We start from the raw sequence: 14810 nt of genomic DNA on the forward strand, positions 1-14810 counted from the left end.
TTGTATGAGTCTCTACGATCGAGAGAATACTTCGTTTGAAGAAATCCTTTCGATCGAGTGCATAAGATTTCCAGAAAAAATATTGGTTATGAAAGGGAGATGATGATGTGAACATCTTCTTGGCCTCTTTCACGCATGATTCATTCTATGTGCACTCTTTGTTGGAAAGGGACATCTTCGGGTTGACATTAGAAAGATACTTTGTACGCCCTAGCTGGTCTACGTACATGATGAACCATGCATTATTCCCTGCACGTTTGACAGGGAACTTACTGTTGATGGGGACGATACGGTTGCTCAAAGATAATAGTGGACGTTGACTTAATTTCCCTAATGCTTTTTTTTTTTGAAGATTTAATAAATCTTAAATCAAATAACTCTGTTTATAATTTTTTTTAATGATGTTTTTATGTAATTTTAAATTACTTGTGGGAAAAAGATATTAATTCAAAGGATGGTTTTGAAGAAGAACGAGAAGAAATTAAGTTGCAGAAGATGAATGATAATTTCTTTATGATTGAAAAAAATGATAAATTTTGTAATAGTTCGGTGGTGATCGATTCGATCTCATGAAATTTTTTTATCGACCATCAAGATAAATTGAAAAGTGCGCACAACGAACAATCCAAAAGTATAGTATCCTTTAATTACACGTCCCATTTAGAGAAAAAATTTCTATAAATACGTTATAGCTGTGATCAAACTGTGAATGTCTAGATGATAACCTAAATATCTTACTACGGTACCAGACCCGGAGCAATTTCTTTATGATTGAGGGCATTGAATGAGTGGATTTTCTCTTTAATTAGGTTGAAAAGTTATAATGAACCATGTGCAATACTCATAGCACTAACAAAATAGGACGCTGGGATGAAAAAAATCTATCACAAATATTTTATATATATCCTCGTATCAAATTGAGTGACACGGTTAAATCCAATTAAACAATTGGTCTTTAGTTAAAATTATCTTAATCTAACTTAAATACGACTAGATCAAATAATTATTAATATTTAATGACAGATTAGTGTCTACATGTAAGTAAATCATACACACGTTTATTCCCACAAGTGAATTTACAAACAAATTGCATAGTTAAAAATTAATTTTTATGCAAATTCGGATTAAAGAGAAAGCCAAAAAACACTAAGGATAACTTACAGAAGAACGAAAGCTGAAGTGAGCAAAACGACATTTCTCGATCATCTTTGCGTTGAAATTTTCAACAGGAGTTTGAGGTGCCACCGCATGCTTGACGCCGCTGAAATCTTCGTTTCTGTTACTTTCTTTCCACTTACACTATCGCAAAAATGACTACAATGAAAAAAAAAAAATGCATTCATGTGGCAACACAAATAAACAAGACTAGTCTCTCGATCAATTAACAGATACTCCCAGAAGAGCAATCAATCGAGAAAATCAATCAGCACTGCTACTTTATCTCTTTGTTCAATTATTGCACTCAAAAAATTTCACGGTTGTCAAAAAATGGATGCTCTAGCTTATATAAGATTAAAATACATACAGATTTAAAATTGATTAAAATTATCAGCACTGCTATAGTTGCTTTAAGGTTTTACTTAATCAACAGCTTCCTCTGGCACTACAGTCAATGTGATTGATTTGTTGTTCGATCGCTTCACCAAAACTTTCAGCGGCACCCCTACTTTATCCTCCATGATGTCAATGATCTGTATATACAAAACAATATTTGTTGTTAGTACAATCCGATTTAGAATCTGAAGGTTTGAATTGTTTTTCAAAATTGCAGTGCGCATTCAAAATAAATCATGATGAATCTTAAACTAAAATAACCTAGGCAATTGAATGCGATATCTATATCTACAATCCTGAAGCAACAAACATAATGCACCAAGTCACCAGCAGCAAGGTTGTGGGTGAGGATATAAATCCTTGCCGTGTGATAATAAATTGAAGACTAATAACGGGTATTGAAATTAACATAGGTTGTATAATAAAGCCCCGTATTTAAATGGAAAAGAAGTCACTAAGCCATGAAGTATATGTTATTTCGATAGTGTTGAAGTGTACAGCTTATAGAAGCAAGTATTTCTTTACTGAAAAACAAAAAAAATAAATATAAAAGAAAGTGGCGAGTACTTCATCTTACGTTCAACTATTTAGAATAAAAATAAGTCCTTCAAACATGACTTCAATCATGCAGATTGTTTGCTGAATATCAAGTGTATTACCTCTTTAATGCCTCCAACTGGTCTGCCATCAAACTCAATTACGACATCACCCGGTCGGAATCCTGCACGGTCTCCAGGAGATCCTGGAGTTACCTGGTTGACAATATCATTGCCTCAGTTTGTTTCAGGAACATAACATCTCAAAATAGGGTGGTTAAAAATAATCCAGATTGTGCATGATGGTTTAAAATAATTTACTGCAACAAGCACATTATTGGATGAGATTATTTATTGTCTAAACCAACAGTAGCTGATATGTTGATTCGTAGTGGTAGAAAGTTGACACATTGCACAATCACAGATTACACAAAAATAGCTGTAAGGAAAACTGCAAACTTTAGCAAGACCATAGTAGATAAAGAAAATTCTCTATCTCTTTCCATTTTAAACAAAGAAGATGAGCATTTTTTCTGTACAATTGATTATATGGCAGGAGATATCTTAAGTTATTTAATTGGTCAGACATGTGATTATCTAAGAGAACAAAGTGGTCCAAAAAGTCAAGAATGCAGATTAGACTGCTACAATCAATACATAAGAGAACAACAGTCTCAGCATCAAACTTAATTATAGAGTATCATGGGATCTAGTAAAACAGATCATTATCGTTTCTCTGAATTTGCAAAAGCTGATTTATTGCCATAGAGTAATTTCTAATGTCCAAAAAAAAATGAAGGTTAGTTGTTTCTATCAGGAACTCCGCCCATGATGACCAGTCATGGCCGGTCCCAAGCCCAGATAAAGGAGGAGGGTTGCGTTAGGTTACCAGCCAACGTCAAACTATGGCAAAATTTCATGAATGAATCCATTAAACTATTGTGCTAATGCTAGGTTGTTCCCCGGAAGGAACGCGTTGCAGGGTCCGACTGTAACGTCTCGGCAAGGACCGCTACATCTCCAGAACTCGGGTGTAGTGATAAATATGCAAGAGTTCGCGTTACAGGGTCCGACTGTAACGTCTCAGCAAGGACCGCTACATCTCCATGAGAACTTGGGTGTAGTGTTAAATAGGCAAGAGTTCTCACACCATAGGTTAGATAAGAACAAATATGATAGGAAAACTAATAATCTAAGATTTGGAACATGGAATATAGGAACTCTCACTGGTAAATCAATGGAGGTAGTAGATATGATGATTAGGAGAAAAATTAATATTTTATGTGTACAAGAGACAAAATGGACAGGTGAGAAGGCAAAGATGATAGAGAACTCGGGTTTTAAGTTATGGTACACTGAAAAAAGTAAAACAAGAAATGGAGTGGGTATTATTGTAGATAGTTTGTTAAAGGATGAAGTTGTAGGAGTAGTTAGAAAAGGATAGAATTATAACTTTTAAGATAATAGTGGCGAAAGAAACTATGAACATAATTAGCGTATATGCACCACAAGTAGGATTAGATGAAGCTACCAAATTAAGGTTTTGGGAGGACTTAGATGAAATATTACAAAATATTCCACCAAATGAAAGGATTTTAATAGGAGGTGATCTAAATGGCCGTATCGGAGTGAAAATGAGGAATATGAGAAGGTACATAGGAGTTATGAGTTTGAAACTAGAAATGAGGAAGGGAAAACTATATTAGATTTTGCTATAGCATATGACCTTATATTAGTTAATACGTTTTTTAAGAAAAGAGAATAATACTTGGTCACGTTCAAAAGTGAGAATAATAAATCGCAAATTAACTTTCTTATGGTTAGGAAGAATGATAGAAATATTTCTAAAGATTGTAAGGTCATTCTTGGAGAAAGCTTAACTACCTAATATAGGTTAGTAGTGTTGAATATACGCCTCAAACATAGTATTGATAGAAAAAAAAAATATACAACTCCAAAAATTAAGTGGTGAAAATTAAAGGATAAGAAACAAAATATCTTTAAGAGAAGGTAGGAGTACAAATACTCTAATATAACATGGGATAAGATGGTATCAAAGTTGAAAATAGTAGCTAAGAGTGTACTCGGTGAGTCAAAAGGGACATGCACCACTAAGTAAAGAATCTTGGTGGTGGAATGAGAAAGTACAAGAGAAAGTGAAGGAAAAACGAATAGCTTATAAGCAATTATATATTTGTAAGAACGAGAAAAATTTTAAAAAATATACAATAGCCAAGAAAGAAGCTAAGAAAGTAGTGAGTGAAGCAAAAAAATGAAACTTTTGAACGGTTATATCAAAAATTGGATACAAAAGAAGGGGAAAGAGACATTTATAGAATAGCTAAAGTGAGAGAAAGAAAAACAAGAGATCTTAGCCAAATAAAATGTATTAAAGATGAATGTAATAGGATATTAGTAAACGATAGAGAAATAAAAGAGCGGTGGAAGAGATATTTTCATCAACTTTTTAATGAAGGTTTAGGTGACCAACTTACCTTCGATAATTTAATTAGGTCAAATGAGCATAGAAATTTTAATTTTTATCGTAGAATTCAAACTTCAGAAGTAAAACAAACTTTAAATGAGATGCACAATGGAAAAACCGTTGGACCAGATGATATTCCGATAGAGGTATGAAAGTGCTTAAGGAAACAAGGTATTGAATGACTTACAAAATTATTTAACATGATATTAAAAACAAAAAATGCCCGATCAATGGAGGATAAGTACTCTAGTTCCCTTATATAAGAATAAGGAGACGTCTAAAATTGTGCAAACTATAGGGTATTAAACTAATGAGTCATACTATGAAACTTTGGGAAAAGTAATAGAAAAAGATTAAGGAAGGAGACCATAGTGATGGAAAAATCAATTTGGGTTCACTGGAAGGTCGACAATAATAACACTATTCTTCTTAGACAATTAATTGAAAAATATCGAGAGCAAAGACAAGATCTACACATGGTATTCATTGACTTAGAAAAGGCATATGATGAGAGTCCCAAGAGAAATTATATGGAGAATTTTAGAAAGAGAGGTGTTAGCAGAATATATATTGAACTAATTAAGGATATGCGTGAGGATGTAACGACTGAGTAAAGACTTGGTGGAGTAATCAAGCATTTCCAATAAAGATAGGGTTACATCAAGGATCTAAGTCCCTATCTTTTACATTAATTATGGAACTCACTGCACACATTCAAGACACAGATCTGGTAGTGTATTTGTTTCACGGATGATTATTTGGTAGATGCAGAAGGAGTAAATACTAAGCTAGAATCTTGGAGGCTTAGAAGAAGGTTTTAATTAGTAGATTAAAAAGCGGAATATATGGTAGTAAGTTTAGCGATATTAAACTAAACAATTAGAGATAGGGAGGGGACAGGTTTACTGAGCAGCAGAAATTTAAATATTTAGGATCAAACATGGATGATGGGATTGGATTATTGAGATATCTTGGTGTGGCACGGAGATGGGTGGAGGAATGGGAGGGCGCGTCGCGTGTCATGTGTGAGCTATACTTAAACTTAAGGTGGATATACAAAATGATACAGCCGCATCGTATGTTATGTTACGAGCTAATGGACCGGACACAGGTAATTTAAGTGGATCGTATCAGTGAGCAGGATGAATCAGAGCAAGGCATGGACACATAACAAGGGCGTTGTTAAACATTAGTGTAGATTTAGTGAAAGTGAGAAATACGTGTGACGAGGAGATAACAGTTTTAAGACGTAGGACGTTGCATAACCTGTGCGAACAATCGCCCGGTAGCGCCCGGCTATTATATGTACGAACTACGATACACACGGAAAAAAGACGAAAGGAAGGACACCAAAAAGAAGACTGTGCTGTCTGTTTAGAAAAGGTAGCAAATTTATTTAAAATAATAGATAGAATAAATAACGTATAAGATAGCATCGTAACGGTCGTGGACCGGTTGTGAGGAGGCAGTGTTCATTGTTGGTATCACTGTTGTTGGGATTACATTGGCTAATTGCATAGAATTCGTCGTTCCAGAAATAAACGTACACGGGATGGTTAGCGAGGTATGCATCACGGTGTCCGTGGCTCAGCATATCGTCGGCGTATGCTTGGGTTCCGAAATTGAGCCACGCTTATATCTCACGGTTGATGGACACTCAGTTGGTATTGTGTTGCGCACTTCGGAGAAGTCGTCCGAGGTAAGATTGGTTGAGAGTCTGACGACACTCTGTTGTGAAAGTCTCCGCTGTTGACTCTGGTCTAAGGCCGGTGACGTGTGACCAGGGTGGTGAGGAAGAAGGTCGTGCAGCCGTGGTGAGCAAGCGCGTGAGTCCGTGTGAGGTGCCCGGCGGAGGAAAACCCGGTGAAAACAGAAGGCACGAAGGCGTCACATAGTTACCGTCAGTGGTGAAGCATTAGCAAGGAGATACCAAGGTACCTGTGGTTAGCATGTCAGTCCTAACCGCGGCGTAAGTGAGGCGAGAAGAGAAGTGCGGCTGCGTATAGGTATGCATAAGCCGACAAGTATGTGCTGGGTCGTGAGAAGTCACAGCTAAAGCTGTAGCGGAAGGTGCTACAACCAGATCTGCTGAAGCGTAGGAGTGACATCCGCGTGTCAAAGCCCGGTAGGTGGTAAAGCCACCGACATCAGCCCAAGGAAAATCTGGTGAAGTGTGACGGCTAGTGTCCCAAGATAGAGCTGTCATACTGTGTACGACCAGTAGATAAGGCAGGAGTATCCTTCGAGAGCTGAGCCCACTCCGCACGAGCGAGCGCGAGACACCGCCTGACCGAGTGACAATGAGTGATTTGTCCTTGACCGTGGACAGCACGTATGACGAGTGGGTGAAGGTCGCGGTCAGGAACCATGGGCGTGATCGCCAACGTAGTGGGTCGGATAACTCAACGAGCAAAGCAGCCGAGTGAGCAAAACAAGAGTAGTTCACGTTCATTGGGACACTCCGCCGCCTCCCGGTGATTGGAGAGAAGCGAATGCATCCAATCGCTGAGATTGACACCGGCGTGGATGTGAGCGTCGGATGGCCTTGTCCGGCCGTAGGTCGGTGAGAGCGAGCTCGGTGATTGGCCTTCTCCCGGACTCGCCCGTTATCCGCGTCGGAGGACCACTGATAAGCGCTGGGCGAAGCATAATCGCGATAAGTCCTGCCGTCGCAGGCGCTGCGGGCGCTGGACTGCCGCGACTGCGCGACCAGGCCTCTCGCATGATGGGACAATCGATCACCGCGACGTGCATTCCCGGAGCACAGGCGCCCGATCGAACGAAAGCCAGATCCAAAGGCAATCTGCCCGAGGGAGTAACATGGGTGACACGCCGACGCACACAGGCAGAGTCGATGCCGTCATCGCTGATCAGCAGAACTTCAGCGCACTTCTCAACGAGCTCACGATCTCGAAACCTGATCGATCCAAAGCTTCCTCTCAGCAGCAGCTCAGCTCACACTGATCTGGTTCTAGTTGGTTCGAGGTGGAGGCGCACTGCTTTGATCTTGGCGTCAATCGAAATGAGGAAGAAGCTAGGGTTAGGGTTTTTGTGCATCTCTTGTAAACTTTGCTTGTGTATTCCTTCCCTTTCTTCTTATCTTTGTGAGCTTGTAGGGCTATAAAGCGCCCGGTGGTGCGAAGGAGTGTTCACATAGTGGAGGGTGCGTGAGTGTGTGGATCCTTGGATTAGTCACCTCTTCTTGAGGTGGATACCAAGTAAATCCGTTGTGTTAGCGTTGTATGTTTTGTTTCTTGTATTTCCGCTGCATATCATTGAAGAAACAAGCAACGAAGAGCACGAGGAGCGCGCCGAGCTATTCACACCCCCCTTGTAGCTACATTTTGGTCCCAACACCAACCACACAAATGAATTCGAGGAGGAAGTAATTGCCAGGAGATAGATTAACGTTAACCAAACGTAACTTCAGTATTCAAAAGCAATTCCTTTTTCTTAGAGAATACAAATACTAAGGAAAACTTACCACGGGCACAAGAACTCCTTTGATAACATCAGGAAATGAATCATCTCTCTCCTTGAACTGTGCAATTTTCATTTCATTAAGATCAAGCATCTTCAGTCCAAGCCATGGACGAACCACTCTACTGCACAAACAAAATATTCAGAGATATAAATTCTTCATTTCTTTCATCCAATAATTCACGTACACAATATTAGGCATACAATCAAGGTAAAAAACTTCATAGCACGGTCCATGAATGTCAATACCAATTTCAGTATCAAATCTGTTCAAGAAACACAACTAAAGAGTTCTAGCAACAATTTGAGCCATGTTTATGATAGGAAACACATTCAATTTCAGAAAACTTATGCTACCTTGTTGACAAACCATAGGGGGTTCACCATAACTAATTTGCAAGAACTGCATATTGCATAGCCAGTTGTACAAACAATTCCAGAGATCGTGAAAAATTGAGATAAAATGACATAAAATATGTATGATATAAAAAGTTAACTACTGCAGTGCCACTGTTATTGATGTAAAAATCATAAAATGCACCAGTACAAATTCACATTTATGCTAAGGCTACAGGAAATGAACTTGTATTTTATATTAAAGAAAGGACCAAAATAATGTGCTTATGTGCATGCCCTAAGTTTTAGTTAACCCATAGAAGATAGTGAGGAAGTGTTCATAATTATTGATATGGGTCTTTTTTTAGATAATAGGGAATCTTTTGTGACAATAGAACTAGAAGTGACTCCGATCATTCAAGAATCAAAATTAATTTGCTTTATAAAAAGAAGATATCAATGAACTTGTATGAAATGATGATAGAATCTCTGGACTGATAAAAAAGTAGAACTTTTTTTATCAGTCCAGAGATTCTATCATCAAGTGACTGGAGCTGAAAAAGAAGACCCAAAAAGAAATTCTAGCTTGGTAGTTTCACTAACTATCCAAGGTTGAGCCTTGGGATTTGAAGGAAGACATGAAAAGTCACCTCCAGACACTTTACACCCAATCATTATGGATAACACTTGCATTCTCTGTCTTACCATTGCTGCTGGCCCAGAATTAGCTGAAATGAAGTTTAAGATCCTGCACCTTCTGCATCCAATTTTTAAAATTATACAAAAATAGAATCCTTGACACCCTTATTTTGACAATTTTTTTCAGTCTAAAAATAACCCAACCCTTTTTTGCTAAGACCCACATAAAATGATAAAAATATGTGACTAACGTGAGTAAAGCTACAGCAACAGTAGTTCTGTCAATCAAATAGAAAAGCAAAAGGAACTTGCCAAAAAAAAAAAAGATGAATGACGTTACAAATTTTATTAAGAGGATACAATCAACACTGCATACCCATTCTTCCTAAATTGCTCAATGATTTTGATGACTGAATCAATTGGAACTGCAAAGCTCAATCCATCAGCTGCAGCAACTTTCATAATGTTAACACCTACAACCTCACCATCAAGATTAACAAGGGGTCCTCCGGAATTTCCCTGTAGAATATACATATAAGTTGAGAAGAACAGTGGAAAGAAAGATATATTATTTGATTGGTGAAGCAATAGAAAATGGTAGGGCAGAAAAAATAAAATCAGTAAGGAACAACACGTTATGACCAGACAGAAAATGAACTCTATTTTCCTCTGAAACAAAGAATGGCCATGATGCTGTTTTGTTAAGTCAAGCCAAGAGGCCCAAGACTACAGGAAATTTTAGAAGTTAGGTAAGGAACATTGAGCAGAAGTTTGAAATGAAAAAGAAACAATTAGATTCTTAGGGAAGTCCAATAAAGTTGAATTATGAATCCAAGATAATACTAATGTTTCATTATATCAATCATCTTAAAAACACCATCTTCTTAGGAAAACTAACAAATTTGTTTAGATAAAAAACCAATGCCCATAAATTCTGGTATTTTGAGTAAAAGAAAATTAGCAGATATGTTGTTAATGGTCAACTACACTGGTGCTGAAACACTTGCAAATACCTACAATGTTTCCTCATTAATCAACATCACACTACACATGGCCCCTTCTATACCTCTGAATGCCTTTCAGAGTGATAAATTCCTCCCCTCCACACCTAAATAACTTCAACCAACCTTCATTCCTCCATTGCTCTTTCCTGAAGTCCTCCCACCGCATATCAATCTCATGGAAGAGCACTTTACTCCAAATCTGTGACCATCTCACAACACCATATCAACTCCACCCTCCAACACGTCAACATCATAACTCGACATCAATAGCAACAACAAAAGCGCGATCAAACTGTTGCTCTCCCTATTTTATGCATCAACATGATGCACCCTGAGCTCTTCATAGCCTCATCCTCTCATAGTCATAGATAAAACAGAGGCAACTTCTTATTTTGTGTAAAAAAAATGAATGAAAAACAAGCTCTCTATTGTCAACATGTCAAGATCTTAACCTGAATTAACTGGGTTTCACCATCAAATCATGAGGATAGTCAACTTCAATTCAAGTTGTCAGCATCAATTTTTGTTAGTGAGAAGAATGATTCATTAGCAATGGCATTGGTTAGTTGGTGTTATGCAGGGTGATGCCTTTTGTGGGTAAACTCTTAACAACAAAAAAATTGATACTTCAGCATCTATAACAAAGTAAAATAAAATAAGAACATAAGAAGGTAACATCTCAAACAATAAAAATTAAAACATAAGAAGATACAGAAAAGCATAGCACATGCACCAACTTCAATTAACATGAAAGAGAAAGTGAGCCTGCCTCATTAATTGCACAATCAGTTTGCAAATACTCCCTTCGAATTCCTCCAAGACCCAAATCGCTGCTTTTCCGATCAACACAGCTACATAACAAAGGCAACAGTGAGAAGTTCAAAGTGAGGAAAAAAATAAAAAGGACCTGCAATACTTGAATAAAAAAAATAAGACAAAATCAGATACAGTCACAAGGTTAGGATAATATGATTGCGCTACATCTAATCTTCTTATTACAGCAGAAGATAGTTGGACTAGAACAATTTAAAATAAGATCATCACCATCATGTTGTGTTTGTCCCAACTATTTGGGGTTAAATACTCGAATCTTACACCTCCATTAAGCTCCGTGCGATGCTATATATTACTAGTAATATTCACAGTAGTTGTCATTTCCTATTTCATGCCATTTTACCTGGTCTCCCTCTACATTTTTGGTCCACTCTAATAGATTCATCTCTTAGAACTACAGAATCTAACTGACTGCATTTGAATATGTCAATACCATCTTATCTATTTTCTCTCATTTGATTGGAGATATATCTAACTGCTCCCAGAAAATAATATTTTTATTTTAAATTTTCAAGTAACTCCACGCATTCATTTTAGCTTTTTAATCTCTGCTACAATGACAATTTAAATAAGATGTCATTCATCTTAGCATTTTATCTCAAATATAATAACAATTTCAATAGCATATTAATCAAATTCTGGACTAACTAATAGAAAATGAGAAGAAACTATTACAATATAGCAAAAATGAAATCATCAAAAAATTCATAGCAACATCAATGTACCTTACTATACCAGATGTTATGGTATTTTGCAGAGTAAGTGGGCAGCCCAAGGCTATAACCCAATCACCTGGAAGAAGCTTAGATGATGATCCAAATTTGACTGATGGTAGTGGAGTTTTGGAATGTATCTTCACAACAGCAATGTCAGAAGGAAAGTCTGCATTGATCACAGTGCCTTCAAATTCACGTCCATCTTGTAAAGTCACACCAACCTGTTTATAAAACAACGAGATAGGTAGAAACTAGAAATATGAAGCCATAACGGCAGATTATATAACTTCAAGTCAAACCACACTGTCATCATCTCAAATCTAGTACAAGGCTTTCTTTGATGCAACCAACAACTACAAAGACAATCATAATATAATGATGATGATATACCACTTTGGTTCAGAACCATAGGACCAAAGTAGCTTACTTTACCTCAGGCGATCTTTACTAAATATTCATTCAATTCACTCTGCTGAAATAACCCCAAAAAAAAGTAGTAGGGAGGTTTAAAGGGGACAAGAATCTGGAGGAACGAGCTTTTCTCAACATGAAATTGAGATTTTTTAGCCTATTTATTACGAAGCCATCCATATTTTAGTCAAAAAAAACATTTCAGTATTTGATATGTTGTCCAACTGAAATATTAACACCCTCATAATCAACAAACACCATAGAATCACTAAAGCAATGCATCTAATTGTATATACTCTTACATCTCATCTTAAACAAACTTAGCCTACTCTGACATAAACCAGGCTCAGTTAGGAGTATCAGCATATGACTGTCATTCAAATTTGTATGAAAACAAGCAAACCAAGGAAACTTCTAAAACACAGGTAGGCATCTGACAGTATGCTACCCTACCAAGGCGAACTAAGACTCCAGTAAAATTCTTGATTAATCTACACGGGGGAATCAAATTGCTTATAACTTCACTCAAATAGTATGTGTGACCAAGTTCAAGATATCACAGCTGCAAATTCAAAATTCTTAGTCATCATCCCATTCCCACAAATTTCTTCATCAAAATGGATAAGGCTAAAAGTTCTGATTAAGTTGTAGGTTAGCACACTCACTTTGCCTTTTGAGACCCTTTTCATATTGGCAATGTCTGCTATGCAATGTGCACACGTCAAGATCGTTCCGTCCGGATCAATGATAGTCCCAGACCCTATACTCTTTGCACGCATCGGACCATATAGACCTGCAAAGAAGTATTTAAAAAGTTCACCATTCAAACAATTCCACCGATTGAGGTTCACCTTCAGTAACACATATATTCACCACAGCAGGACCAGCTGCAGCGGCCGCCTTAGCAATAGTGTTCCTTCCCAGACATCCAGCGCAGCATGGCACATCCTTACTCGAATCAGGAGGAGTGAGAGGGTTCGCGGTTGAATAATGTCGTGCAGAAGACTCTAAGAATCAGATTAAAAAATTATGCAATTCCGAAGCGATGAAGGAAAGCTTTTAAGCGCGACTAGTTAGGTGTAAACCTGGAGAAGGGACTGAGAATGAAAGAGCGAACACCTGCGAGAAAATCGATGGAGTCGACGATAGAAGTTGTCTTAACGGGACGGAGATCGAAATCGCTACATCTGCTGAGAAGGGGAGAACATATGTGTGAGAAAGAATATAATAGATTCAGAGAAGAAAAACAAATTGGAGCAGCGGAGGGTTACTTGTCCGATGGGAGGGTCGGTCGGAGGAGGAACCAAGAGTAGCGCCGCCAGCGCAGAAGGCGGTGAGAGCGAGGAGACCAGTGGCGACGCCACGGCGGGGATTTCGAGAGAGAAGGCCGCGGAACATATTTCGCCCTCACCGACGTCAAAAGGAGGCGATGGAGGAGGAGCAGTCGTTGGCTCGGCGGCGAGGCAGGACATAAGTTTTTCCGCAACGCACCGTTTCGATTTCTAGTCCCTTCCGCATTCCACTTGCAGAAGTGGAAATATGAAAACATGAACGGGGCAAATTACAAAATGGTCAAATTTCTAAATTGCCCTCTTTCTAATTAATTAGACGGGTTATACATAAAGGAAAATTCACATTCAGTCCCATTGATAAATAAAATTTTATATACAGCTCTTACTAATAAAAATCTTTATTTCCAATTTCTAGTTAAATATATTTATCTAATTATCTTTAAAATTTTTAAGTATAAAAAATTTAAAAATAAATATAATTCTTTTTAAATTCAGTACATTCAACTAGAATAGAATATATTTTCTATCAAATTGAATATAATTCTTTTTTCATCTCAATTGGATGAAAAATATACTAAATTTTCTTTAAATAATACTCAATTTGATGAAAAATATACTAGATTTTCTTTAAATGATGTTGAATTTAGGAGGAATTATATTAAATAGGAAAAAAATCTTGTTCAATTTAATAAAAAAAATATACTCAATTCTAACTTAAAGTACTGAATTTAATAAGAATTATATTCATTTTAGATTATTTGTATCTAAAAATATATGAGTGACATTTTGATAAAAAAATACACTTGATTTTAGTATAAAGTGTTGACTTTAAGAGAAATTATACTCGTTTTAGTATATTTTCTATTAAATTGAGTACGATTCTTTTTTCACCTCAATTGGATGAAAAATATACTATATTTTTTTTAAATGATACTCAATTGGATGAAAAATATATTATATTTTCTTTAAACGATGCTAAATTTAAGAGAACTTGTATTAATTAGGAAAAAAATTGTACTCAATTCTAGACTTCTAGTGTAAAGTGTTGATTTTAAGAGGAATTACACTTATTTTTAGACCTTTTGTACCTAAAAAAATTTGAGGGGCAATTAGGTAACAATATTTGTATGAGGGAGTTTAAGTAAATAAAACTTTGGTGTAAATAAAAATTGTTATGATTGAGGATTGCATGTAAAGTTAAAGTTATGATTGAAATTTTTTTTCTATAATATATATATATTAAATGGCCTGATTGGTCATCCTAAGTTTAAACTTAAAACTTTTATAATTTCACTGCTAGGCATAAAAGAAACATAAATCACCAAGCTGCTACTTCAAATGAACACAATGGCCATGTCGATTAAAACACAAACCATTATCATTGATGTACCACATGGCAGGCTCATGACTCGATCAACACCAGCCCCACTCAAGCCAAGCTCGGGTCAAGCCAGCAAACTAAGACGAAGTCATGAAACCACGGTCCAACCTGAATCGAGCTTGACAGGAGACCTGGTTTGATG

The 14810-nt window shown here is 36.9% G+C and overlaps 1 protein-coding gene across 4 annotated transcripts; it reads right to left on the reverse strand.

Moving 5' to 3' along the window:
* Window positions 1-1320: 1320 nt before the first annotated feature.
* On the reverse strand, window positions 1321-13559 carry LOC122049217 (putative protease Do-like 14). 4 transcript variants are annotated; one of them, XM_042610644.1, is made up of 10 exons: window positions 13267-13559; window positions 13115-13182; window positions 12847-13002; window positions 12661-12788; window positions 11594-11805; window positions 10804-10885; window positions 9407-9549; window positions 8060-8180; window positions 2214-2306; window positions 1321-1691 (listed from the first exon to the last, which is right to left on the reverse strand). In XM_042610644.1, the coding sequence occupies exons 1-10, from the start codon at window positions 13542-13544 to the stop codon at window positions 1581-1583; spliced, it is 1392 nt and encodes a 463-aa protein (XP_042466578.1). In that variant the 5' UTR covers window positions 13545-13559; the 3' UTR covers window positions 1321-1580. The 4 variants fall into 4 exon arrangements, with proteins under 4 accessions (XP_042466578.1, XP_042466571.1, XP_042466588.1 ...); XM_042610637.1 differs by having other exon boundaries at window positions 13115-13185; XM_042610654.1 differs by having other exon boundaries at window positions 13081-13182; window positions 13267-13510.
* Between the last annotated feature and the right edge of the window lie 1251 nt (window positions 13560-14810).

The sequence above is a fragment of the Zingiber officinale genome, chromosome 1B, assembly GCF_018446385.1.
Source record: "Zingiber officinale cultivar Zhangliang chromosome 1B, Zo_v1.1, whole genome shotgun sequence".
Lineage (NCBI taxonomy): Eukaryota > Viridiplantae > Streptophyta > Magnoliopsida > Zingiberales > Zingiberaceae > Zingiber > Zingiber officinale.